This window comes from Ranitomeya variabilis, chromosome 1 (genome assembly GCF_051348905.1).
Source record: "Ranitomeya variabilis isolate aRanVar5 chromosome 1, aRanVar5.hap1, whole genome shotgun sequence".
NCBI classification, from domain to species: Eukaryota; Metazoa; Chordata; class Amphibia; order Anura; family Dendrobatidae; genus Ranitomeya; species Ranitomeya variabilis.
Window position 1 is genome coordinate 230,116,036 of NC_135232.1, and position 27,291 is coordinate 230,143,326.

General features: G+C 41.4%; 1 protein-coding gene across 25 annotated transcripts in view; it reads right to left on the reverse strand.

Moving 5' to 3' along the window:
* NCOR2 (nuclear receptor corepressor 2) overlaps window positions 1-27,291 on the reverse strand; it is a 511,202-nt gene that overhangs the window by 197,950 nt on the left and 285,961 nt on the right. For all 25 annotated transcript variants that reach the window (XM_077293242.1, XM_077293235.1, XM_077293237.1 and 22 more), the window contains 3 exons: window positions 24,068-24,246; window positions 11,442-11,496; window positions 6,916-7,014 (listed from right to left, as the gene is read on the reverse strand). In XM_077293242.1, coding sequence (XP_077149357.1) covers window positions 6,916-7,014; window positions 11,442-11,496; window positions 24,068-24,246 — 333 coding nt within the window. The remainder of the gene's footprint in view (window positions 1-6,915; window positions 7,015-11,441; window positions 11,497-24,067; window positions 24,247-27,291) is intronic.

Below are 27,291 nucleotides of genomic sequence, written 5' to 3' on the forward strand. Positions count from 1 at the left end.
GGACGATGCAGGTTGAACACTGCAGAAGTACGCCAACCCACACCGTCTACTGATCGTGTGCACATACCCAAAACAGGTTTACATTTTTACACATGGAAAAATCTGACCAATCAATTTTGGTAATTCTTCATGAAAATTTTATGTAGAACAATTGTTTCATAAGTTCCTAACTGATGCACCTGTAAGAGTGACCACAATCCGGAATAGCAGCGTTTTGGATGCAGCTCACCTTCGCGGTGTTCAAAACGCTGCGTTCTAGGTTACAAGCACAGTGGGTGGGATTTGTAGAAATCCCATGCCCACTGTGCTTCTATTTAACGCTGCGGAAACTCACCCGCGGTGCGGAAACTCACCCGCGGTGCGGATACACAAGCTGCAAAATGTCATTTTCTGTTGCGGAGACGCTAGTCTCCACGACAGAAATTTCCACAATAGAATGTATTGGATGCGGTAAATCCGCATTGTTCAGAGAACACATGTAGATTTACCTGCGTGATGAGAATGCATCGTTTTGGACGCAACAAAAATACGCCGCGCTGCTACTTCCTAATCGTGGGAACGTACCCTTAATTCTTCCCATACCCACCTAAGAATGACACTGTATGGTGGTGCCATGAAACAAAGTGAAGATCTACTGAAAAGCTGTTGCTTGAAAAATGATTTATCTTTGATGAGTGTGGGTGACACTTGCTTCAAAGAATCATGGCCTCAAAATTTCAGGATAAATATATGTAATCGGTAAAAATTAGTGAAAATGCACATCTACAGAATTTACTGAATTTGGAATTCTCTGGCCCTGATATAGCAATACAAATATCCAAAATAAAATAGTTATGGTTGGTCAGACACATTTTATAATTTATTTTTGCATGAAAAATACAAAAAAAATAAATTTAATACTATTACAGCAAACACTTCAAAGGAAACATGTCATCAGATTCCCTCTCAGCTATGGATAGTATTAATCAGACACTGGTTACTCGATTGCATCCATGTATATTTGAATCTGAAACATTGCGACATTTCAAACGTGTCCCCGAGCACGCTCTGGTGTCCTCCGAGTATTTTTTAGTGCTCGGAGATTTAGTTTTCATGACCTCAGCTGAATGATTTACATCTGTTAGCCAGCATAAGTACATGTGGGGATTCCCTAGCAACCAGGCAACCCCCACATGTACTTATGCTGGCTAACGGATGTAAATCATTCAGCTGCGGCAAGAAAAACTAAATCTCCGAGCACTAAAAATACTCGGAGGACACCAGAGCGTGCTCGGGAAATCTCGAGTAACGAGGATATTCGCTCATCACTAGTCCCTACTGTAGTTCTCTGGCAGGTCTCTCACCATGTGTGTGCACGGAGAAGCCTGTCAATCAAAAGAATCAGAAACCTGCTGGGGTCTTCATCAGACATTTCAGTCGAGAAATATATTTCCCCCCAACCCTGCCGGCTTTCAAAGTGTGATAAACATACCTGGCAGCAATCATGTTGCCAATGTCTGATTTATGCTGCCTGCAGCTTGGGCAGTATGGAGCAGATGACAAGTTACCTTTCATGTGTCCATAGTGACCAATAGAATTAAAAATATAATCATAGTGTACCACAGCAAAATGTTGAATGAGATCCAATTCCAAGATCCAAGATGACTACCTTTAGCACCAACTGAACTGAAAACATAGAATATTTTTATTTTATTCTCCAATCAGTAGCACAGACCATAAAGGGTTAATGCACACACTGATGTGACAGCAAATATATAATACACATGATGAAGTCATAGTAAAAAACAATCCATTAACCAATTTTACAGACTCAGAGTATAGTAGGAAATGCACATAGCCATGTCATATAAAAAGATATGATGTATTCAGTGATGCCACGAGAATACTGTACAATAAAAGGAATAATAGACAAAGTGATATCACGATAGTAGGATAATGTAAGCGATTGCAGAAAATAATGCACACAGTAATGTCAGCTTAATCATAAAGTTCGCAGTTATGCAACAGCCCAGAAATAATGCACACAGTGATGTCACAGCTCAGTCATAAGGTTCAGTTATGTAACAGCCCAGAAATAACATACACTGTGATGTCACATGGATAACCCTCAGTAAATTCACGGCACCGAAATAAGGCACAAAGTGATGTTATAGTGAAGGTATAATGTATGTAAATTGTCTTTTCAGAGAGGAAGAGGACTAGAACTCGAGTGCCACCCAGTGAAAGTAGCAATCCTACAAGTCAATATCACCTTACCACACGACTTATAGTAAAAGCCAAAGCAGAATCTCAGTTTGCAGACATGGTATTTCGGGGTGTTGCCCCTCATCAGTGCAAAGTATAAGATCTGGTTTGGCTAGGTGAGAGGCTTCTGACTGGGATGCATGGGGTAATGTTTCTACTTGTGGAGAGTGACATGCCAAAGTGAGGAGGCTTTAAAGCCTTGCAATGCTCCTCTAGGAAAGCTATAAGGTACGTGATGACTTCACTGTATATTAACAAGGTCTTGTATATGGTCTCTTATCTACCGTATTTTTCGGACTATAAGACGCACCGGACTATAAGGCGCACCCAGGTTTTAGAGGTGGAAAATAGGGAAAAAATATTTGAAGCAAAAAAAATGTGGTAAAATATTTAATAACATAAATAACATACTATTATATGTGGTGTTATTATATATAATAGTATGTTATTATGTTGGAAGCTGCGGGACCAGTGTGGTGTCTGTGAAGTACGATATGAAGACGCTGGAGGGTGAGTATAAGGGCTCATTTCCACATGCGAGGCACACGTCCGTATCTCGCATGTGGAAACCAAGCTCTGGCGCCGGCACTTTGGAGCGGAGCTGTGCAGCTCCATGTGTTCCTATGCGGCCGCACGCTCCGCTCTGGAGTGCCGGCTCCACAGCTTGGTTTCCACATGCGAGATACGGACGTGTGCCTCGCATGTGGAAATGAGCCCTAAGAATGGGTGCACAGGGCTTATAGTGAAAGCACCACTCCAGCACTGCAAAATAACACTGGAGTGCTGCTTTAAAATCCCATGGGAGAACTATAACTCCCAGCATGTCCTGCAGATCCTATGACATGCTGGGAGTTATAGTTCACCAAATGAGTGGCAGAATGCTTTATTGTGTTTTGTAAAGACTAACCTCTTAATTGTGGCAGCCAGCCACACTGTTGTGAGGTAAAAGCTGGAGCATTCCATGGCTGCACACACACAGAGCCCTCCCTGTTGTTGTTGCCTTTCCACAGCGCAGGACATAAGAGGAAGCTGCAGATTCTAGGTGGGAGTCTGAAGGACCTGTGATGATGTCAGAAGAGGGAGGGCTCTGAGCTGCCATGTGATGCTCCAGCCCGCCCACTTCTGACATCACACAGGTCCTCCCTGTGCACCAGACAGCTCAGCGTCCAGCACAGGCAGGTAGACAGCGATCTCCTGGCCCCTGCTGCTGCCTCCTCCTCCCCCGGACACACAGATTCTCCCCAGAATCAGTGCTGGGGAAACTGTGTGTCACTGATTAAGTGCAGCATTCATTTGCTGCTCCCCGCTCACCGCTCAGCTGATCGGTGGGCGGGGAGCAGCTAATAAATATTCACTGCACTTAATCAGCGGGGCCATGTGCTTTCCCCAGCAGCTGATTCCGGGCAGCGGGGACATCCTGAAGTGGGATAACAGTGCGATCCCACTCGCTGCTGCCCCCCTCCCCACATGCTATATCCGTACTATAAGACGCACCCACACTTTCCTCCCAAATTTGGAGGGAAAAAAAGTGCGTCTTATAGTCCGAAAAATACGGTACGTCTTATTGTTCATGCCATCTTCCATCATTTATAGTCATTACTAACTAGAGAACGCTCTGAATAAAGCTGCGTCCCTTTCCATCTGCACTGCCCGCTACCCTAGTAGCTATAGCCATATTAGTTGCACATATATTCTATGGTTCACGTTTACAATGTTTTCAGAACCTTCTATCCTGTTATTGCTTTCAAAATCAAACAAGAAGTGCCGAACATGTGATCAAAACAATAAGGGACAACAGTATATAAAAAAAACATTATTAACAAAGTGGGAAAGGGTAGAACCGCATACAAGAGGTGTCCGCACCATAAAAATACAAAAATATTCATATACAGTAGAACAATGTTGAACACCAATCCCAAGGTAATGGATGTGAAATGTATATCTATTTGAATATATACCGTACTATGTATCACACTGTGCACAATAATCATTATCTATCATTAAGCATTATACTGTGCACAGGAAAAATATCCACAGGTGTAAGCTGTATATCTATTTGGATAGGAGCATGCAGTACTAGATGTCATAATGCTGACAAATTATATCTCACTATATATTGCAATGTGCCCAGAAAATATATATCACAGCATGTACCGGTATATACAAATATACAGTGTGTCCGTAAAGTCATGGTGCACTTTTGACCAGTCACAGGATCTATTTATAGTTTACATTTTTGCGCCCTTTCTCTGGCCCAATCATATCAGACCTGTTCATGAGGAGAGATAACAAGAACCAATCAAACAACACAAACTCATTTAAGCTGTTGCTGAGCCCCCAGTCAAATTAACCCCTGAAACTGAACTCTGATTAATACACTGCCAGGTCTGTGACATCATGCAACCACAAGCTTATGCTAGCTGTGTGGTTTTCCATGCCAGTCGAGATGTGGATGGTACAGAGGAAAGTTCAGTGTGTTCTGTGGCTCGCTAAATTCAAATCCGTGACCAAAGTGCTACGTGAATATTGTCGCATTTATAACAAAGCGCAACTACATAGGAATAACATTATTCGGCGGGATAAGCAGATGAAGGAAACCGGCAGTTTGGTGGAGAAACCCCGTTCTGGTAGGCCATCAGTCAGTGACGAGTCTGTAGAGGCTATAAGGGATAGCTACCTAAGGAGCCCTAAAAAATCTGTGCGTGCGTGCGCTCGACTATTACACCTAAGCAAGACTATAGTTTATAAGGTGTTAAGGGGTACAAATTGCGGCTGTGGTACGCTATCAAACCGGCGGATAGACCCAAACGATGCGTGTTTGCTACAAATATGCTTCATGAGATCGACAATGATGCAAGGTTTTTTCAGAAGATTGTGTTTAGCAATGAGGCGACCTTCCATATCTGTGGACATGTTCATTGCCATAACATCCGAATATGGGCTGCTGAACATCCTCATGCCTACGTTGAGTCCAGACGTAACACCCCTAAAGTGAACGTGTGGTGTGGCCTGATGCATGGTAAGGTGATAGGCTCATTTTATTTTTGCGGAGTGGTCTGTGACGGCAAACACGTATCTTGACATGTTGGAATTGTATGCAGTGCCACAATTTCCAGAAGGTGTCCTCTTTCAACAGGACGGCGCTCCTCCACACTACGCCACCATTGTTCGTGAGTTTTTGGATAGAATATTCCGTCGGTGGATAAGCAGGGGTTCTGTCAAGCCATGGCCACCACGATCCCCGGATCTGACATACTTTTGGGGTTATGTGAAGCAACATGTGTACATTGAACGTTTCAACGACATTAAACACTTAAAACAGAGAATCACAGATGTTATTCATTCTGTTACACCAGACGTCCTAACCCATGTGTGGCAAGAATTTCACTATCGTTTGGATTTGTGTAGGGCAACAAATGGAGTCCACATCGAACTGCACTGAATAAGTATGAAATTGTGAGAGGTTTTCTTTTATTTGAAGCAGATTTCACATTTCTATCGTTTTTGTTGCTTTCTAGTGACTGGTCAAAAGTGCACCATGACTTAAAGGACACACTGTGCAAAGAGTGATGTGCCCCATTAGCAGTGTAAAGGCTCAAGATGGAAAGAATGGAGGTGTATAGGGGAAAAAGTGCAAGTGCTCCTAAGGTGCAAAGGCACATGATTATGGGGGAATCAAACATATTAAGCCTGGGATATGGATGGTGAAAGAGAAAATAATGATGCAGTCAATAAGGCTTAATGGATATAGATATAGAGCTGGAGATGATAATAATACACACCATTCAGGAAGGAAATAAAGGAATAGGGCAATGCCTATGGGGCATGAGGCTGAAATAAAGCCGGGGGCACAATGACACAATGGAGAGAGGTATGTTACCTGGGTGGAGGGAGGTTTAGGTGCGGCACACACCCCAGGTAACATATCTCTCTCCACTGTGTCATTGTGCCCCCGGCTTTATTACAGCCTCATGGCCTTACACCTGTGGATATTTTTCCTGTGCACAATGCTAGATGATATATAATGATTATTGTGCACAGTGTGATACATAGTGTCTATATTCAAATTGATATATATCTCACATCCGTTACCTTGGGATTGGGGTTTAGCATTGTTTTACTGTATATGAATATTTTTTTTCTAATTTTTATGGTGCGGACACCTCTTGTATGCGGTGCTACCCTTTACCACTTTGTTAATAAAGGTATTTTATCTTTATATACTCTCTTGCCCCGTATTGTTTTGATCACATATTCGGCTCTTCTTGTTTGGTTTTCACTACTTCTCCGAATGGTCTACCATTCATCCACTCAGCAGATATATACTGTATCACTTATTTCATAAGCAATTATACACATTGATCTGCATAGCTGGATATATATCTACTGCTGTGTCCAGTGTTTGTCTTCTGTTATTGCTTTGCAGCCACAGCAGTGAAGGTTGCATTTAGGAGGTTATAGCATATTCTACTAGTACAGTTATAGATCATATTCTCTATATGCAGAATTCATTTTTATAATTCTGAAAACAGAGCAGGTGAAATATGGATCACAATCCCAGTTGTATAAATGCATCTTTTATAGGTTTGTAGTCAAAAGTGACACTAGTAGCATTTTATAGCAAGTCCTGCTACTATAGGGTGAAGATGAAGAAAACCGCAGATCTCTTACCTGGCCCTTTCCCCTTCGTCGATAATTTCTTCTTACAAGACTTTTGTAGTTCTCATTCTTTTTGGTCAGGTAATAGAAAAGAACGCAATCGGCCACAGTCTGAAAGAGACACATATAAAGCATTAGCAAACATGGCCATCCTGCAGGTCACAGCTGTAGGTTGCACTGCTCCACGTTCACCCGGCACAGTCTGCAGGTATAGGCCTTTAAGAGCCACATTCCTCCTGCTTTACAGATCATAAAGTTCTCCGTGCTCTCAGCCTTTCTGGTTATTACACATACACAATAGAGTCAAAACATGCCAGCTCTAGACCTTGACATATGGCGTGTGCCTCCTGTGCTCTAGGAATGCAAAGAGGTCTTTTACCTTAACAGACAGCTGAATATCACACTTTTTTTATCTTCTCGCTTAATCATTAACCATATACCATACATAAAGATAACAGTAAGAAGCCAGTACCAACACATACAGGTTCTCAAGTGTGCACGGAACTTACAAACAGGGTCAATAAATGTTTATGATTTGGAGGCGTTACTCCTTTTATTTGTCTGCACCAGTTGGGAATGTGTGATTTTCTTGCACTGGCATAAATGGTTGGCGCATTATGAATTTTGTCCAAATAGGATGCTGAATATGCATACTAAACATTCCCATTCTTTAGCCTAAAGAAGGAAAGAAGGAGGCTAAAGGGACTAGAATTATGAAGGAAAGTTCTGTCCTGAGAACGACGGCTCAGCCTAAGGGTACATTTCCACTGGCGAGGAAAACGGACGAGTGCAATCCGATAAAAAAATCGGATTGCACTCGGACCAATGTTATTCAATAGGTGTCTTTTCATTTGCGATTTTTTTCTCGGCCGAAATCGGACTGAGAAAAAAATCGCAGCCTGCTGCGATTTGCTGCGAGTCTCGGACGAGACTCGCCAATGCAAGTCAATGGGTGCGAGAAAAAAAACGGATGGAATGCGGACCATCCGTATTCCGTCCGTTTTTTACGGATACATCACCATTCTGTGGCCTAGAACACTGTCCATGGTCCTGGAAATGACTGTAGAAAAATAGTTGCAGAGAAATAAAACGGATTGCATACGGATGTCATACGGATGTAAAACGGATGGTGCGATTAAAAATCGCATTGCACTCGCATTACACTCGCATGACAATCGCATACGCTACATCCGTTTTTTCGGTCCAGATTACGGACCGATTTGTCTCTCGGCAGTGGAAATGTACCCTAACTCTTGCACAGCATTGCTCCCGGCCACCCACTCTGCAGCATAACCCATTCCATCATGACCCAAAATTAAAACTGCATCTCTTGTCATTAGGATAATGGGTAGAGATGAGCGATCGCTTTGCAAAACCCTGGTCCACGGTCCAGGTCAGTGCACTCTTGCCGTGGACAGTAGGTACAGTGCTAAATTCAATAGCCTGGCCTGATGTCACCTGTGCACTGTGCAGCCGACAATGCTCCAGCACCGCAGATCATAAGATGAGTTTGGGATTCCAAAAGGTCTTGGAGAGCACTGTCCTAGACTGGGGTTATGCAAAGCGATCCGCTCATCTCTAATAATGGGAATTGCCACCAAATCATGTTTTCCTTAGCACTCCCGCAAACACTAATTCATAGCGCATCATGGGCTATTTTTTTTTTTAAAGAACAATAATATAAGGGTTTTTGTGTATGCCTCGTGTTCTATGTATTAATTGATATCCCATTTTCGGATTGTCATCTGATGCTTCTGGGGTTGCATGGATTGGATTTCAATTTTACTGCTTTTGTTTTGTTTTTTTATAGCCAGTGACAGATCAATGACATATAATTGCTGAACTGTGTCTGTTATCTGATAGAATTGCTGTTATCTGATGTATACAGCAAATCTGTATCTTCTGTAGTGTATACAGCAATTTCAGTGCATTTTGTGTTATGCACACAGAAAGGTCTCAGTACATTCTATGTTATGTAAACAGCAGTTTCAGGGTATACTTTTTGATGTATATACAGTGGTCTGTGTCTCTTATGCCATGTATACAACAGTCTAATTGTATCCTATGTGAAGTCCACAGCAATCTCAGTGTATTCTGTGTGATGTATACAGCAGTCTCAGTGTATACTGTGTGATGTATGTTCATTCTGCAGAATTTCACCGTATCTTATGTGATGTATACAGCAGTCTCAGTGTATCTGGTGAAATGTATTTTCATACTGCAGAGTCTCAATCTATAATATGCCATGTCTTATAGATTTAGACAGTTTGTGTGACTCAAGAGAAATGTATAACTTTGCAGCTAATCACTGTATGCACTTGTCTACTATACCACTGTTCTATTACATAAAAAAATAAATAAAAGCTTCTGCAACACTGGAGACACATAAAAATGAACAATGAGGGTGGTGCTGGATGAGGAGCGGAGCAGTTAGAAAGCGGTCAGGTGATGAGGTCATCATGTATAGTTGATGAGGTCATTCTGTAGTTCACAGGAAATCTTTAGACATCCTGTATACACATTAGAGCATGTAATCTGCTGGTTGTCAGACTGGAGATCACAATACCCAATCTCTACAGTAGAGCAGGGAAAATGTATAGATGTAACAGAGCTCAGACAAAAATTACACTGCAGAGATACTGCTGGAGAGTTAACATTTACAGTGAAGGAAATAATTATTTGATCCCTTGCTGATTTTGTAAGTTTGCTCACTGACGAAGACATGAACAGTCTAATTTTAAGGGTAGGTTAATTATAACATTGAGAGATAGAATATCAAAAATAAAATCCAGAAAAATCACACTGTATAAATTAAATACTTTTTTTGCATTTTGCAGTGAGAAATATTTGATCCCTCTGGCAAACAAAATGTAATACTTGGTGGAAAAACCCTTGTTGGCAAGCACAGCAGTCAGATGCTTTTTTGAAGATGATGATGAGGTTTGCGCACATGTCAGGAAGAATTTTGGTCCACTCATCTTTGCAGATCATCTCTAAATCATTAAGTTTTTGAGGCGGTCGCTTGGCAACTCGGAGCTTCAACTCCCTCCATAAGTTTTCTATGGGATTAAAAAGACTGGCTAGGCCACTCCATGACCTTAATGCGCTTCTTTTTGAGCCACTGCTTTGTTGTCTTGGCTGATTGTTTTGGGTCATTGCCTTGCTGGAAGATCCAGCCAAGACCCTTTTTTAATGTCCCGGAGGAGGGAAGGAGGTTGTCACTCAGGATTTTACAGTACATGGCTCCATCCATTCTCCCATTAATACAGTGAAGTAGTCCTGTGCCCTTAGCAGAGAAACACCCACAAAACATAATGTTTCCACCTCCATGCTTGACAGTGGGGACAGTGTTCTTTGGGTCATAGGCAGCATTTCTCTTCCTCCAAACACGACGAGTTGAGTTAATGCCAAATATCTCAATTTTTGTGTCATGAGACCACAGCACCTTCTCCCAATCATGCACAGAATCATCCAGATGTTCATTGGCAAACTTCAGACGGGCCTGCACATGTGCCTTCCTGACCAGGGGGACCTCGCGGGCACTGCAGGATTTTAAAGCTTTACAGCTTAATGTGTTACCAATGGTTTTCTTGGTGACTGTGGTCCCAGCTGCCTTAAGATCATTAACAAGTTCCACCCCGTGTGGTTTTAGGCTGATTTCTCACCTTCCTCATGATCAAGGATACCCCACGAGGTGAGATTTTGCATGGTGTCCCAGATCGTTGTCAACTGACAGTCATTTTGTATTTCTTCCATTTTCTTACAATTGCACAAACAGTTGTCTCCTTCTCAACCAGCGTCTTTACTTATGGTTTTGTAGCCCATTCCAGCTTTGTGCAGGTCTATGATCTTGTCCCTGACATCCTTAGAAAGCTCTTTGGTCTTGCCCATGTTGTAGAGGTTAGAGTCTGACTGATTGAGTCTGTGGACAGGAGTCTTTTATAAAGGTAACTATGTAAGACAGCTGTCTTTAATACAGGTAACGAGTTAATTAGGAGCGTCTAACTGGTCTGTAGGAGTCAGAACTGTTAATGGTTGGTAGGGGATCAAATACTTATTTCTCACTGCAAAATGTAAATAAATTATTATTTAGACAAAGTGATTTTCTGGATTTTATTTTTGATATTCTATCTCTCAATGTTAAAAATTAACCTACCTTTAAAATTATAGACTGTTCATGTCTTTGTCAGTGGGCAAACTTACAAAATCAGCAAGGGATCAAATAATTATTTCCATTGACTGTATGTGCAAAAATTGATAAAGTGAATTGGTTATACAGATTATGTGTAAGCAGCCTGTATAAAGTAAATCAGAGGATCACCTCCCTAAAACCATGAAGACAGTACAGAAGAATAAGAAAAGCGGTATGAAGAGGATTTAGATTTTCTTCGTTCTTCCATACCAAGCATCTACAGGTCTCTGCAGTCTGGTAGGCGTTAGTAGTATCAATATCACAATGTCTTACTATAAAAGGTAGACACTACAAAATAAAAAAAACCTTCACATGTTAAGAAGTCGGTAATAGTCGTTCCTCATACCTTTCTATCCAAGAATGAAGCAATGAACACAAAGTTCTTTGGTTGCTGGATAAATCTGTAAGAGAAAGATACAGACTAAATAACTAGGTATATACCAAATCATCACATAACATCAGTAATGTACCACCTAACGAAGAGGTTTCCATGATGGCCTCCATCTGCAGCGTAGTGGCTGTAGCTACATTATGATGGAAATGTCAGCTAGACATATAAGGCCATTCCATCTAACGTGCCCCAGGTGTAGACAGTTGGGAGGTTTAATGCAGCAAAGCTGGAGTGCGGATTGTGATTCCTTTATTCTAGGGGTTAAAACCTATATTTGGTTTGGAGGCTATCCTCATCTTGTTATTATTATGTCTGATGCTTCAACACTAGACATATTAAGCTACATAAGAACATTCATTATTAAAATACTTCATGGAACGAACAAAACACTTTCTAAATTAAATCGTTGTCCCAAGCGATCTCATTTTTTTGCGCAGTATAATTAATTGGATACTCGGCTGAGGTCTTGTGTCCCACTCAGCTAAAGCACCATTTGTGTAACTATACCACATGCTCAATCTGGGATTACAAAGTGCAGATACAAGGGATTTAAGCGATACAAGAGCACATGCAAGGGACTTGAGCGATATGAGAGCACATGCAAGGGACTTGAGCGATATGAGAGCACATGTAAGGGACTTGAGCGATACGAGAGCACATGCGAGGGACTTGAGCGATATGAGAGCACATGCAAGGGACTTGAGCGATATGAGAGCACATGCAAGGGACTTGAGCGATATGAGAGCACATGCAAGGGACTTGAGCGATACGAGAGCACATGCAAGGGACTAGAGCGATACGAGAGCACATACAAGGGACTAGAGCGATACGAGAGCACATACAAGGGACTAGAGCGATATGAGAGCACATACAAGGGACTAGAGCGATATGAGAGCACATACAAGGGACTAGAGCGATATGAGAGCATATGCAAGGGACTAGAGCGATATGAGAGCACATACAAGGGACTAGAGCGATATGAGAGCATATGCAAGGGACTAGAGCGATATGAGAGTACATACAAGGGACTAGAGCGATATGAGAGCACATACAAGGGACTAGAGCGATAGGAGAGCATATGCAAGGGACTAGAGCGATATGAGAGCACATACAAGGGACTAGAGCGATATGAGAGCATATGCAAGGGACTAGAGCGATATGAGAGTACATGCAAGGGACTAGAGCGATGCGAGAGCACCTACAAGGGACTAGAGCGATATGAGAGCACATACAAGGGACTGGAGCGATAAGAGAGCATATGCAAGGGACTAGAGCGATATGAGAGCACATACAAGGGACTAGAGCGATATGAGAGCACATACAAGGGACTTGAGCGATATGAGAGTACATGTAAGGGACTTGAGCGATATGAGAGCACATGCAAGGGACCTGAGCGATACGAGAGCATATACAAGGGACTTGAGCGATATGAGAGCACATACAAGGGACTTGAGCGATATGAGAGCACATATAAGGGACTAGAGCGATATGAGAGCACATACAAGGGACTAGAGCGATATGAGAGTACATGCAAGGGACTAGAGCGATGCGAGAGCACCTACAAGGGACTAGAGCGATATGAGAGCACATACAAGGGACTAGAGCGATAAGAGAGCCTATGCAAGGGACTAGAGCGATATGAGAGCACATACAAGGGACTTGAGCGATATGAGAGCACATGCAAGGGACCTGAGCGATACGAGAGCATATACAAGGGACTTGAGCGATATGAGAGCACATACAAGGGACTTGAGCGATATGAGAGCACATATAAGGGACTAGAGCGATATGAGAGCACATACAAGGGACTAGAGCGATACTAGAGCATATGCAAGGGACTAGAGCAATACGAGAGCATACACAAGGGACTAGAGCGATATGAGAGATGATTTTCCGAAAATTGCTAATAGGACAATTATTGATGAAGCACATGAGCAGAAATGTGCTTCATCTGTACAAGTTGAATTCGCTGAAAAACAACATCACTTTTTACCGTACAACCATGTACACTTTCTGCAGTTTGGTTTTTGAACATGCTGCACACTAATACTTCTACTACAACTAAATACAGCTGCATGTAAAAGTTTGGGCAACACTGGTCAAATTTACTGTTATTGTGAACAGTTAAGCAACTTCAAGATGAAATGATCTTTAAAAGGCGTAAAGTTAACGATGACACATTTTCTATTTTAGGCAAAAAAAAAGTACAGTAAATTGTCATTTTCTTTTTTTTCATTATAAAAAGTACAAAAAAGGAACATGGCCTGATGCAAAAGTTTGGGCACCCTTGGAGATTTGTGTGCTCAGGTAAAGAACCAAGATTTCAGACCTTAATAAGCCTGTTAGGGTTATGGCTTGTTCTCCATCATCATTAGGAAAGCCCAGGTGATGCAGGTTTCCCAGCTTTATAAAAACCCAGCCTCCTCTAACCTTGTGCCAAAGAAAGTCACCATGGGTTCTTCTAAAGCAGCTGCCTAGCACTCTGAAAATTAAAATGGTGGAGGTCCACAAAACAGGAGAAGGCTATAAGAAGATAGCAAAGAGTTTTCAAGAAATGGCAGTTAACAAGAGGTCAAGATAAGCTATTAGGATTGCTGGAGAGGCAAATTCTAACAACTGCTTGACTGCAAAAGACCTTCAGAAAGATTTAGCAGACTATGGAGTTTGGACAGTAGAACAATGTACCACGAGACACCTGCACAAATATGGCCCTCGTGGAAAAGTCATCAGAGGAAGACCTCTCTTGCATCCAGAACATAAAATTGAGCCACAGAAAAATACAAAAGAACATCTAAACCAGCTTGATGCATTTTGGAAAACATTCCTGTGGACCGATGACATTAAAATAGAACTCTCTGGCCACAATGATCAAAAGGTATGTGTGAAGAAAAAATGGCACAGAATTTCATCTTGAAGAATGGATTCAAAGAAATTTCAACAAATTCTTGATGCAAATAAAATGCAATCTGTACGTAAAATAAATAAAAAAGCTGAAGTTGAAACGAGGATGGCTTCAACAAATGGAAAATGATCCTAAACACATGTCAAAATCCAAAATAGACTACCTCAAAAGCCTAAAGGTTTTACAATGGCCCTCACAGTCCCCCGACCTGAACATCATAGAAAATTTGTGGCTAGACCTCAAAATAACAGTGCCTGCAAGACGACCCAGGAATCTCACAGAACTGGAAGAATGGATGAAAATTCCTCAAACAATAATTGAAAGACTCTTGTCTGGCTACAAAATGTGTTTACAAGCTGTAATACTTTCAAAAGGGGGTGCACTAGGCACTAACCATGCAGGGTGCCTCAACCATTACATCAGCTCATTTTGCCTTTTGCAATTTTTTAAATGTCCAAAAATGACAATGTATTTTTTTTTTTTGTCTAAAATACAAAGGAAATGTGTCATCTTTAACTTTAGGCCTTTTAGAGATCATATCATCTTCAACTTGCTTAACTTTTCACAATAACAGTCATTTTGACAAGGGGTGCCAAAACTTTTACACGCCACCCACCGTATGTCTGTCTCTCTTTGGCTGGAAACACACATATTAAAGTAAAATGAAGTATTTACAAAAAAAAACCCAAAACATGTACATATTCATTCCATTATAGCAGATTCAGGTTTTTTTTTATTAACCCCTTCCCCCCAAACCTGCATGCATGATTTAAGCCTTAGAATGACTAGGGGAAAAATATATAATGTTTTGGGGTTACATAATACGTGCAATCGCAAAAATCGAAATGACAGATTTTTTTTTTTGTTCCATTTTCTAATTGACTATTGGTAACTATTCTGCTATCACAATATAGGAGGTAATGGTTTATGGAAGCCATAAAGATCCAATTTAATCGAATTGCTAATTTTGTGTTTGTGCCTATGATGTCAATAACATTCTCTTCTAAGTGTGAATATGCACGGTAAATAAAAAAAAAAAAAAAAATAGTTGATATATTGAGTGAATGTGCGTTTATTCGCACCCTGCTTAGCCTTTATCATGTGGATGATTCATTGACATTTCACAGCAATTCAGTGCTGATGTGTCTGACTAAGCAGAGTAATTTGTGGAGAATGTTGTAGTGATGCCAATCCTCTTGAGGAAAAAGGATTTACTAAAACAAGAGGAGATTTATTGCATGTGGCCAGACCTTGCGAAAAGGAGATCAATTGCAATCCATCCTAGCTCTTCAATTACAACGGCCAAAACCCACACGAAATCCAAAACAAGGCAATAAACAAAAAACAAAAAAAATGTAACAAAGATGGCAGTGTGTGATGACTTGTAATTCATACTACTTTATTACTTTCCATTACATCAGACCACGCTCTGTTCCAGAAAATGCCATCAGGTCCTGTGAGAAGTCCAATACTACTATGCTGGCAGACAGTGGACTCTACAAAAGATTTTGCAGACTCGTAGCAAGAAGGTAGTATGTATTTTTTTGGAAGACATGCTTGCTCCTTTAGAGTAGAGAAGAAATGGAATCAACATCTTAAACATGAAACTGGCATACTTTTCATTAAGACAGGGTTAAGACATAACTCATCAAGAGCATCTTGCCATACCACATGTTCTCTTCAACTATTAAGGTATAAGGGGTAATTACGTCTCCCTGTGGAGATCTCCAAGATGGTGTTGGGTGACTCATAGGCCATCCAAAGCTCTCTGAATAAAAGAAAGAATGCTGGCTCTTACTGGTGGTATCTACCCTATAAGACAACGTTGGAGTGTATTCACATTAATAAGTGCTCATTGTGCTATTGGCAATGGCCAGTACTTAGTAATCGGAGCTGTGCTGTTCAACTCTGTTCACAGCTCCAACAGTGGTCGGAAGTAAAGAGCTGATCAGTGGGCCACCAATTTTATCGTGATGGAAAAGGGTACATTTATACTGCACGAGTATCGGGGATGAGAATTGAAAGGAATGTTCATTTCCTGATGATTGACAGCCTGTTCACACTACTCAAATCACCCAAACGAGCAAAAATCATTCTTAAAAAAATAATAATAAAAAAAAAATGAATAACTTTTCCTCGGCAGCACATCATCCTGTGTAACCAGGTCATGTTCTGCCGAGAACAGTGATAGCCTGTGTGTACAAAATGATCTATTACTGATCAATTCTATGACCATGGGAGATACGGTCTGCCAGTCTAAACTGCCCATTAAACAACCCCTGAGAGGCAAATACGACAATAGTGTTTTATTGATGCATATCATTCTGTGTAAATCCACCTTAAAATACAGTGTGTCTGTAAAGTCATGGTGCACTTTTGACCAGTCACTGGAAAGCAACAAAAAACGATAGAAATGTGAAATCTGCTCCAAATAAAAGAAAAACTCTCCCAGTTTCATACCTATTCAGTACAGTTCTGATGTGGGCTCCATTTGTTGCCTTACACACATCCAAACGATAGTGAAGTTCTTGTCACACACGGGTAAGGACATCTGGTGTAACAGAGTGAATAACGTCTGTGATTCTCTGTTTTATGGAAGGTCGCCTCATCGCTAAACACAATCTTCACAATCTTGCATCATTGTCGAACTCATGAAGCATATCTATAGCAAACGCACATCATTTGGGTCTATTCACCGGTTTGATATCGTGCAACAGCCGCAATTTGTACCCCGTAAAACAGAGACGTTTCTTTAACAACTTATGAACTGTAGTCTTGTTTAGGTGTAATTGTCGAGCACACGCACGCACAGATTATGTAGGGCTCCTTAGGAAGCTATCCTGAATAGCCTCTACAGACTCGTCACTGACTGATTGGCCTACCAGAACGGGGTTTCTCCACCAAACTGCTGCTTTCCTTCAACTGCACCCCACCGAGTAATGTTGTTCCTATGTAGTGGTGCTTCGCTATAAACGCGCCCATATTCACATAGCACTTTGGTCACGGATTCAAATTTAGCGAGCCACAGAACACACTGAACTTTCCTCTGTACCGTCCACATCTCGACTGGCATGGAAAACCACACAGCTGGCATAAGCTTGTGGTTGCATGATGTCACAGACCTGACAATGTATTAATCAGAGTTCAGTTTTATCAGGGGTTAATCTGACTGGGGGCTCAGCAACAGCTTAAATGAGTTTGTGTTGTTTTATTGGTTCTTGTTATCTCTCCTCATGAACAGGTCTGATATGATTGGGCAAGAGAAAGGGCGCCAAAATGTAAACTATAAATAGATCCTGTGACTGGTCAAAAGTGCACCATGACTTTACGGACACACTGTAGGTAATCAACATCAGAATCTTAGACAAGCCCTTTAAGGGTGCAGTAATGCTGACTAAGTGACTTTACGTTAGGCTAATAATTACCGGTCAGTCACTAAAACCAAACTTATCATGCCAGTAAAGTAGCTTTACAGAAATACTCTGAGATAATATATTTTCATGGTATATCCTTTACATTTCTCCACCATAGCTTACCCTATACTTCATCCAAACTGGAAATTGCATGACCAATACTTTCACAGTACAAGAGTATGTATTCATGGATAACAAAGGTCCAGCAAATCATGACTACTAGATCCCTCATGACTGTAATCCCCTTAGGCTCCACCCTGCTGGCTGTGTGACGGTGTGAAACAGTACATCAGACAGGTTGAAGAGCAAAGATGGCGGCTCCCTTTCCATCAGGTTTTCTTTTGCACCTGTATGTTTCACAAACTCCTCCTAGCTCAAAAAGACTGTCTCATTCTGTACATTAATAACATCACTTTATATTTAGTGCAACTCAGCAAATTAATAATGGAAAATTGTATTTGATCACATTACAGCAAGGAAAACTTCTCAGATAATCTGTGGTAATGAATATACAAATGATATACAAATATGTATCAGACACTGACTGCATAAAATTATGACATGAAGACGATGGCCTGGACATACGACATTTGTTATGTATGTCTATCAATTACTTAAAGGGGTTGTCAACCTTTGGGGAATTTTCTCCTTACTTAAATCCATGCAACTGGCGCAAAATCTTTTTAGTAATTGGGTTTCTAAAAACTTTTCCATCGTTTTCCTCCTATAGTCTCTGTATTACAAAATGCATTAATGGGGTTGGCCATATTATCTTTATCTTATCAGATGTGTTGGAGACATCATTTTTTGGCACTTACTTACATAGAAATGACAGGTTCTCCTCCTGCTTTTAGTGCAGCTTTCACAGACTGAACAGCTCTCCAGTCCATAAAATGGGCGCTGGTGGAGGAGCTTATGACCAGACCTGTCCATCAGCCTCCTCCAATAGAAAAGCAGTTTTCTAATGTAATGTTTCCAATTGGATAAGACTAATTGACAGGTCTGATCACATGCTCCTCTAACAGCCCCCATGTTATAGACAGGAGAGTTGTACAGCCTGAAAGGAAAGCTGCAGTAACGAATAGGAGGAGAACCGGTCATATCTATATAATAGTAAGTGCCACAAAATCATGTCCCCAAAACATCTGATAAAATAATTACAATGTGGCCAACGCCATTATCTCATTGCGCAGCAATTAATAGACAGTGTAATACAGCGTCTACAGGATGCAAACGGTGCAACCCCTTTAACGTCCTACAGATGGGGTAAGCATGAACCCTGTTTACCTGGAAGGCTTGTGCAACCCACAGACACAAGTCAGACGTTTTAATCTGTTAAGGTCCAGGTGGAAAGAGGCCATAAATGCCAAAATAAAGCAGCAGAAAAGGATAGTGTATCTCGACTTTATCAAATGCTTTGCTTAAGTATCTCATACTATCCTTACTGATAAAATGACCAAGTTTGGGATTTACAAGGCTACGGTTAGGTGGGTTCATAACTGGCTCAGTGATCGTACTCAAAGAGTGGTAATAAATGGTTGCACATCGAATTGGAAGTGTTTCAAGTGGGCTACCACAAGGCTCTCTCTGTCCTGGCCCCAGTGTTGTTCAACATTTTAATAAATGATTTAGATAATTGAACTGAAACTAATCAAATTTGCAGACGATGCAAAGCTAGGAGGGATAGCTAACACTAGAGAAGACAGAGAAAGGATACAGAAGAATCTAGATAAGCTTGCACAATGAGCAGCGACTAACAGAATGGTATTTAACAAGGAGAAATGAAAGATTCTACAACTGGGCAAGAAAAATGAAAATTACATCTATAGAATAGGAGGAATAGAACTAAGCAACAGCATGTGGGAAAAAGACTTTGGTATACTAATAAATAACAGACTGCACATGAGTCAACAGTGTGATGCACCAGCAAAACAGGCAAACACAGTTCTAGGATGTATTAAGAGAAGCACAAAGTCTACATCACGTGAAGTAATCATCCTCTTGTTTTCTCAAGACATATTGTACTTCATGATAGTGGTAACATTTATTTGATATTACCTGCTTTTATTTGTGAAAAAAAACGAAAATTTGGCGAAAATTTTGACAATTCCGCACTTTTCCAACTTCCCTGCCCTTAAATCACAGAGATCTGTCACACAAAATACTTAATAAGTAACATTTCCCACATGTCTACTTTACATCAGCACAATTTTGGAAACAATTTTTTTTTTTTTTTTTAGGGAGTTATAAGGGTTAAAAGTTGACCAGCAATTTCTCATTTTTACAACACCATTTTTTTTTTTAGGGACCACATCACATTTTAAGTCATTTTGAGGGGTCTATATGATAGAAAATAACCAAGTGTGACACCATTCTAAAAACTGCACCCCTCAAGTTGCTCAAATCCACCTTCAAGAAGTTTATTAACGCTTCAGATGTTTCACAGGAATTTTTGGAATGTTTAAAAAAAAAAAGAACATTTATTTTTTGTTCACAAAAAATGTACTTCAGCTCCAATTTGTTTTATTTTACCAAGGGTAACAGGAGCAAATGGACCCGAAAAGTTGTTGTACAATTTGTCCTGAGTACCCAGATACCCCATATGTTGGGGTAAACCACTGTTTGGGTGCATGGCAGAGCTTGGAAGGGAAGGAGAGCCATTTGACTTTTCAATGCAAAATTGGCTGGAATTGAGATGGGACGCCATGTTGCGTTGGGGAGCCCCTGATGTGCCTAAAAATTGAAACCCCCCCACAAGTGACACCATTATGGAAAGTAGACCCTTAAGGAACTTATCTAGATGTGTGGTGAGCACTTTGACCCATCAAGTGTTTCACAGAAGTTTATAATGTAGAGCCGTAAAAATAAAAAATAATATTTTTTCACAAAAATGAACTTTTCGCCCCCAATCTTTTATTCTCACAAGGGTAGCAGAAGAAATTGGACCCCAAACGTTGTTTTGTAATTTGTCCTGAGTACGCTGATACCCCATATGTGGGGGTAAACCACTGTTTGGGTGCATGGCAGAGCTCGGAAGGGAAGGAGCGTCTTTTGACTTTTCAATGCAAAATTGGCTGGAATTGAAATGGGACGCCATGTTGAGTTTGGAGAGCCCCTGATGTGCCTAAACATTGAAACCCCTCACAAGTGACACCATTTTGGAAAGTAGACCCCCTAAGGATCTTATCTAGATGTGTTGCGAGAGCTTTGAACCCCCAAGTGTTTCACTACAGTTTATAACGCAGAGCCGTGAAAATAAAAATTCTTTTTCTTTTCCAAAAACTTATTTTTAGCCCCCAGTTTTGTATTTTCCCAAGGGTAACAAGAGAAATTGGACCCCAAAAGTTGTTGTGCAATTTGTCCTGAATACGCTGATACCCCATATGTGGGGGGGAACCACCGCTTGGGCACATGGCAGAGCTCGGAAGGGAAGGAGCGCCATTTGGAATGCAGACTTAGATGGATTGGTCTGCAGGGGTCACGTTGCATTTGCAGAGCCCCTGATGTACCTAAACAGTAGAAACCCCCCAAAAGTGACCCCATATTGGAAACTAGACCCCTCAAGGAACTTATCTAGATGTGTTGTGAGAACTTTGAACCCCCAAGTGTTTCACTACAGTTAACGTAGAGCTGTGAAAATAAAAAAATCATTTTTTTTCCACAAAAATTATCTTTAACACCCAGTTTTGTATTTTCCCAAGGGTAACAGGAGAAATTGGTCCCCAAAAGATGTTGTCCAATTTGTCCTGAGTACGCCGATATCCCATATGTTGGGGTAAACCCCTGTTTGGGTGCACGGGAGAGCTCGGAAAGGAAGGAGCACTGTTTTACTTTTCCAACGCAGAATTGGCTGGAATTGAGATGGGACGCCATGTCACGTTTGGAGAGCCCTGATGAGCCTAAACAGTGGAAACCCCCAATTCTAACTGAAACCCTAACCCAAACACACCCCTAACCCCAACCACACCCCTAACCCTAATCCCAACCATAACCCTAACCACACCCCTAACCATGACACACCCCTAACCCTAATCCCAACCGTAAATGTAATCCAAACCCTAACCCTAGCCCCAACCCTAACCCTAACGGGAAAATAGAAATAAATACATTTTTTTAAATTTTTTATTTTTCCCTAACTAAGGGGGTGATGAAGGGGGGGATTTGATTTACTTTTATAGCGTGTTTTTTAGCGGATTTTTATGATTGGCTACTGTCACACAGTAAAAGATGCTTTTTATTGCAAAAAATATTTTGCGTTACCACATTTTGAGAGCTATAATTTTTCCATATTTTGGTCCACAGAGTCATGTGACGTCTTGTTTTTTGCGGGACGAGTTGACGTTTTTATTGGTAACATTTTCGGGCACGTGACATTTTTTGATCGCTTTTTATTCCAATTTTTGTGAGGCAGTATGACCAAAAACCAGTTATTCATGAATTTCTTTTTTTTTGGGGGGGGAGGGGGCGTTTATCCCATTCCGGTTTTGGTATAATGGATAAAGCAGTTCTATTCTTCGGGTCAGTACTATTTCAGTGATACCTCGTTTATATCATTTTTTTATGTTTTGGCGCTTTTATACGATAAAAACTATTTTATAAAAAAAATAATTATTTTTGCATCACTTTATTCTGAGGACTATAACTTTTTTATTTTTTCGCTGATGACGCTGTATGGCAGTTCGTTTTTTGCTGGACAAGATGATGTGTTCAGCGGTACCATGGTTATTTATATCTGTGTTTTTGATCGTGTGCTATTCCACTTTTTGTTCGGCGGTATGAAAGCGTTTTTTTATTTTTTACGGTGTTCACTGAAGGGGTTAAATAGTGGGACAGTTTTATAGGTCGGGTTGTTACGTACGCGGCGATACTAAATATGTGTACTTTTATTGTTTTTTTTTAATTTAGATAAAGGAATGTATTTATGGGAACAATATATATATTTTTTTCTTTATTTAGGAATTAAGCAGGCGCTTGGTAAGCCACCTCACTGCAGAACCCGGATGCAGCCCCGCGGCCATTTTGGATCCGGGGCCTGCAGGGAGGAGACGCTCGATACAAGGTGAACACATCGCCTTGTACCGAGGGTCTCAGGGAAGCACGAAGGGAGCCCCCTCCCTGCGCGATGCTTCCCTATGCCCCCAGAACGCTGCGATCATGTTTGATCGCATTCTGCCGGGGGTTAATGTGCCAGGAGCATTCCGTGACTTCTCCTGGCACATAGTGCCGGATGTCAGCTGCGATAGTCAGCTGACACCCGGCCACGATCAGCTGCGCTCCCCCCGTGAGTGCGGCCGATCGCTATGACGTACTATCCCGTCCCTGGGAATTAAGTCCCAGGTCACCTTGACGGGATAGTACGTCATATGGGATTAAGGGGGTTAATAGTGGTCTACAAATATATTAAGGGATGCCACAGTGTAGAGGGATCATCATTATTCTCATTAGCACATGGAAACACAAGGAGTAATGAACTGAAAGGGAGAAGATACAGATTAAATATTAGAAAAAACTTTCTAACAGTGAGGTTGATCAATGAGTGGAACAGGCTGCCACGAGAGGTGGTGAGTTCTCCTTCAACGGAAGTCTTCAAACAGAGGCTGGACAGACAACTGGCTGAGATGGCTTAGTGAATCCTGCATTGAGCAAGGGGTTGGACACGATGACCCTTGAGGTCCCTTCCAACTCTAACATTCTGTGCCGAGAACTGCTCTTCTAGGAGACCAAAGAAGTCTCCATAGAAAGTCTATGAGCAAGTCTTCAGTACTGGAGGAGAGCAGTATTAAGTGCTTCTGTCCATTCGTTTAGAGATCAAAAGGGGTCTCTGCACCCAGACCCCCACTAGTCAAAATTTCTTATGTATGTATGTGCATATTAAATGCTAAATGGAAAGATTTCTAGTTGTTAAGAGTCCTTTAATAATACTGTGGTTATAAAGTGTCCCTCTGTGGGGACTCCTAGAAATCAGCTGCAATCTGCAGGGAAGTCTGCCAATAAGAATGCAATATCCCTGGAGCTCCACACAGGGGAAATTGAGCAATTATGTAATGTCTGCAATAAAGGACAGGAGTCCTCCTAAATGAAAAATGCTCCCTTTTCTAAATAGGATCCTAAGCTGAGGACTGACTCCATCTCAAAATTCCTTCACAGGGTATATGAAAATAGGTTTGTATAACTAACCATGCCCTTTAATGCAAAAAGAATGAAGAATAAATAAAAACAAGGCACAATTTGAGTCAACATGAATCTGCCGGAGTACAAAAACTTACTTCTCCCTGAAGGTATCTTTTTCGTGTTCACTCCACATGTTCATGACCTGCCGCTCCTTGTACACCTTCATGGGATCATCCATCAGGCCATTCATGTTGATGAACTTAATACGCTGCTGCTCAGCGTCAAACAGCATGGGCGGGATGACTGCCAGCTGACGCATCTGTCTCTCCAGGTTCTACAAGAAAGTCACAATTATAAAGAAGACAATTATAAGGCTGGCAGGAATAGCCTTTCTAGGGGTTATCTTATCCATGACCTCTAAGTAAAACCATGTCAGCCACCGTTGTCAAGCATTTCTTACAAGTTCTTGTTGAGTGACTTGCGTAGGTGTCTGAGGTTGGGTAGATACAAAAAGCAGTTGCCAATGAGGCGTCCGGCTACAATGGAGGTCATGTAACCAGCTGTCAACAGACTCCCACTACATCTGAAACAAGGCTGTGAATAGTCACAGATACCAGACTGCCTATGTGGACATGAGAATTCTTCTAAATAACAAAGCATGTGAAACTGAAGAGGAGGGCGGCTTCCCAAATCACAGTCCACACCGGTCTTTCTTGCACTGTACATTTCAAATACGGTGTATGGGATCGAAATTGACAGAAAACAAAAAAAAACAGGCGACAAAGCACAATTGAACATCTAATGTATAAAATTTCCTGTAACTTAATTTAACCCCTTAAAGGGTTATTCTTGACTTGGTCCTTCAACAGCTCACAACTCTCCAGCCTCTTCACTTCCTCGCTCCTGGCAGGGTGGGCTCTTCTCCTTGACTGACAGTTCTGGTGAGTAGCAGAGCTGTAGTATTAGTAGAACTATAAAGCTCAGCGCACGTTCTGCTGTAATACTTTCAGCTGACAGTGGTTTGTTCTGAGTCTGCACTGTTATCACTTTGCATAAAGAGATAACAGGGCAACTGAACAAGCACAGGGATCTAGTCAGCAAGAACTGTGATGATGGGGACTTGAGTGAGGAGGAGGGATTGTAATTACACAGGACTGATAAAAGCCCTGTCAGGAGATCAGAGGGAGGGAGGTGAGCAGCTAGCTGCTGTATACACATCAGTTGGCTGGTATATTATAAGTTAACCCCTCTCCTGGACTGTAAATACAGAGCACATTGGCCCAGGTTCTGATGGCCAGGTTCCATGGAAAAGAGCTGTACACTATGTAAGATAGAAGCCCTCATTGCAGGAGAATGATAGAAGATCAAAAAAGCAAGTCAACTGCAAACTTGTTTATTTTCATGCAAGAATACATTTTAAGGATTAGGCCACTTTTTGTTCTTGCGCTTCCATTTTTTCTTCTTCTTTGAAGAGACATAACTTTTTATTTTCCTGTCAACATAGTGGTATAAAGGCTTGTTTTTGTGAAGAACTTGTAGTTTTGATTATTACCATCATGGCAGCCACCGGGGCGATCAGCAGGGAGCTGCCATGGCGACTTATGGGAATGGCCAAAAGAGACACCAGGTAGGATCGCACAGTTTAAGTGCCGCTGTCAGTGATTCATAATGGTGTTTAACAGGTTAACAGCAGTGGGCAGAGCTCCCTACAGCTAGCGTCAGACACTCGCTGTGTAACCCTACAGCCCTTTACAGACATCGGCACTGTTCCCATTTGGGCTCACAATCTAAATTCCTTATCAGTATATCTTTGGATGTGGGAGGAAACCCGCTCAAATATGGAGAGATCATATCCCCATTACCCAGAGACTCCAGTACAAAAGCCTAACCATGACATACAAAGCCATCCACAACCTGTCTCCATACATCTGTGACCTCGTCTCCTGGTACTTACCTGCACGCAACCTCCGATCCTTACAAGATCTCCTTCTCTACTCCCCTCTTATCTCCTCTTCCCACAATCGTATACAAGATTTCTCCCGCACATCACCCCTACTCTGGAACTCTCTATCACAACATATCAGACTCTCACCTACCATCGAAACCTTCAAAAAGAGCCTGAAGACCTACCTCTTCCGGCAAGCCTACAACCTGCAGTAACCACCGATCGACCAAACCGCTGCACGACGAGCTCTATCCTCACCTACTGTATCCTCACCCATCCCCTTGTAAATAGTGAGCCCACACGGGCAGGGTCCTCTCTCCTCCTGTACTAGTTGTGACTTGTATTGTTCAAGATTATTGCACTTGTTTTTATTATGTATACCCCTCCTCACATGTAAAGCGCCATGGAATAAATGGCGCTATAATAATAATAATAATAACATACAAACTCCTTGTAAATGCTGTCTATGGCAAGCCTACAATGCTAACCACTGAGCCACCATGCTGACCCTAATGCTAGTTGGTGAAATGAAACATAAATGAGTTCTCTGGCAATAAAAAATAAATAAATAACAAAGAGGAAATGTCATTATAATTGGAATAATCAAAACTTTAAAAAGCAAATCACAATCGTTCAGGACAATAATAGTCCGGTACGAATCCTGAACTTTTAAGTTCGGGTTCGCTCATTTCAAACGCCGCGCAAACTGCGGGCTCATGAGTCGCAGCCTATGTGCATAATTGCAGGTACGTATACTTTCCTCAGAAACGCTCCGGAAACTAGATTAGTTAGTTTCCGGCCAGCATTTCACAGCGCTGCCAGAGGTGTCTTCCATAGTGAGATACTTGTCAATCTTTTAGAGCGACGCTGGGAAGAGCAGGCCAGGAGCAGGTGGCACAGGACCAGTCTCATCTCAATCTATGGTCCCTGGCCAGATAATTAAAGCGGCATATCAGAGACAAATATACTCAGTGATCAGTTCCCTTTGAAATCTGCAAAAAAACTTAAGATTTGTTAAATAGTGCATTATGGCCCGGTCAAGTAAAATCGACAAAGGACGCATCTATTCTAGTGTATGACTAATTTTCAAACAAAGAGAAAAAAAAACAAACTTCAGGGATGTTTGACAGAATTTCAGTTCACTAGTGGAAGAAACAGCTATGTAGGTCTGCCCAGACAAAACACCTCATTTGTAAAATATCGCTGGCGTCATTGCAGCAGACATCATTGCTGTAATGAAGGAACACTTGACTTTTGGATAGATTTTGGCAGTCACCCAGATCGGAATGACAATTACCATGAATACTACATTTTTCCCTCACAAAATATATCATTTTTACATCAATACCTCCCATTATCATTGGAAAAGCAATGTCACACAGAAATACATTTCCTTTATTTCCAAATTGTTCCCAGTATCAAAAACCTGTTAGA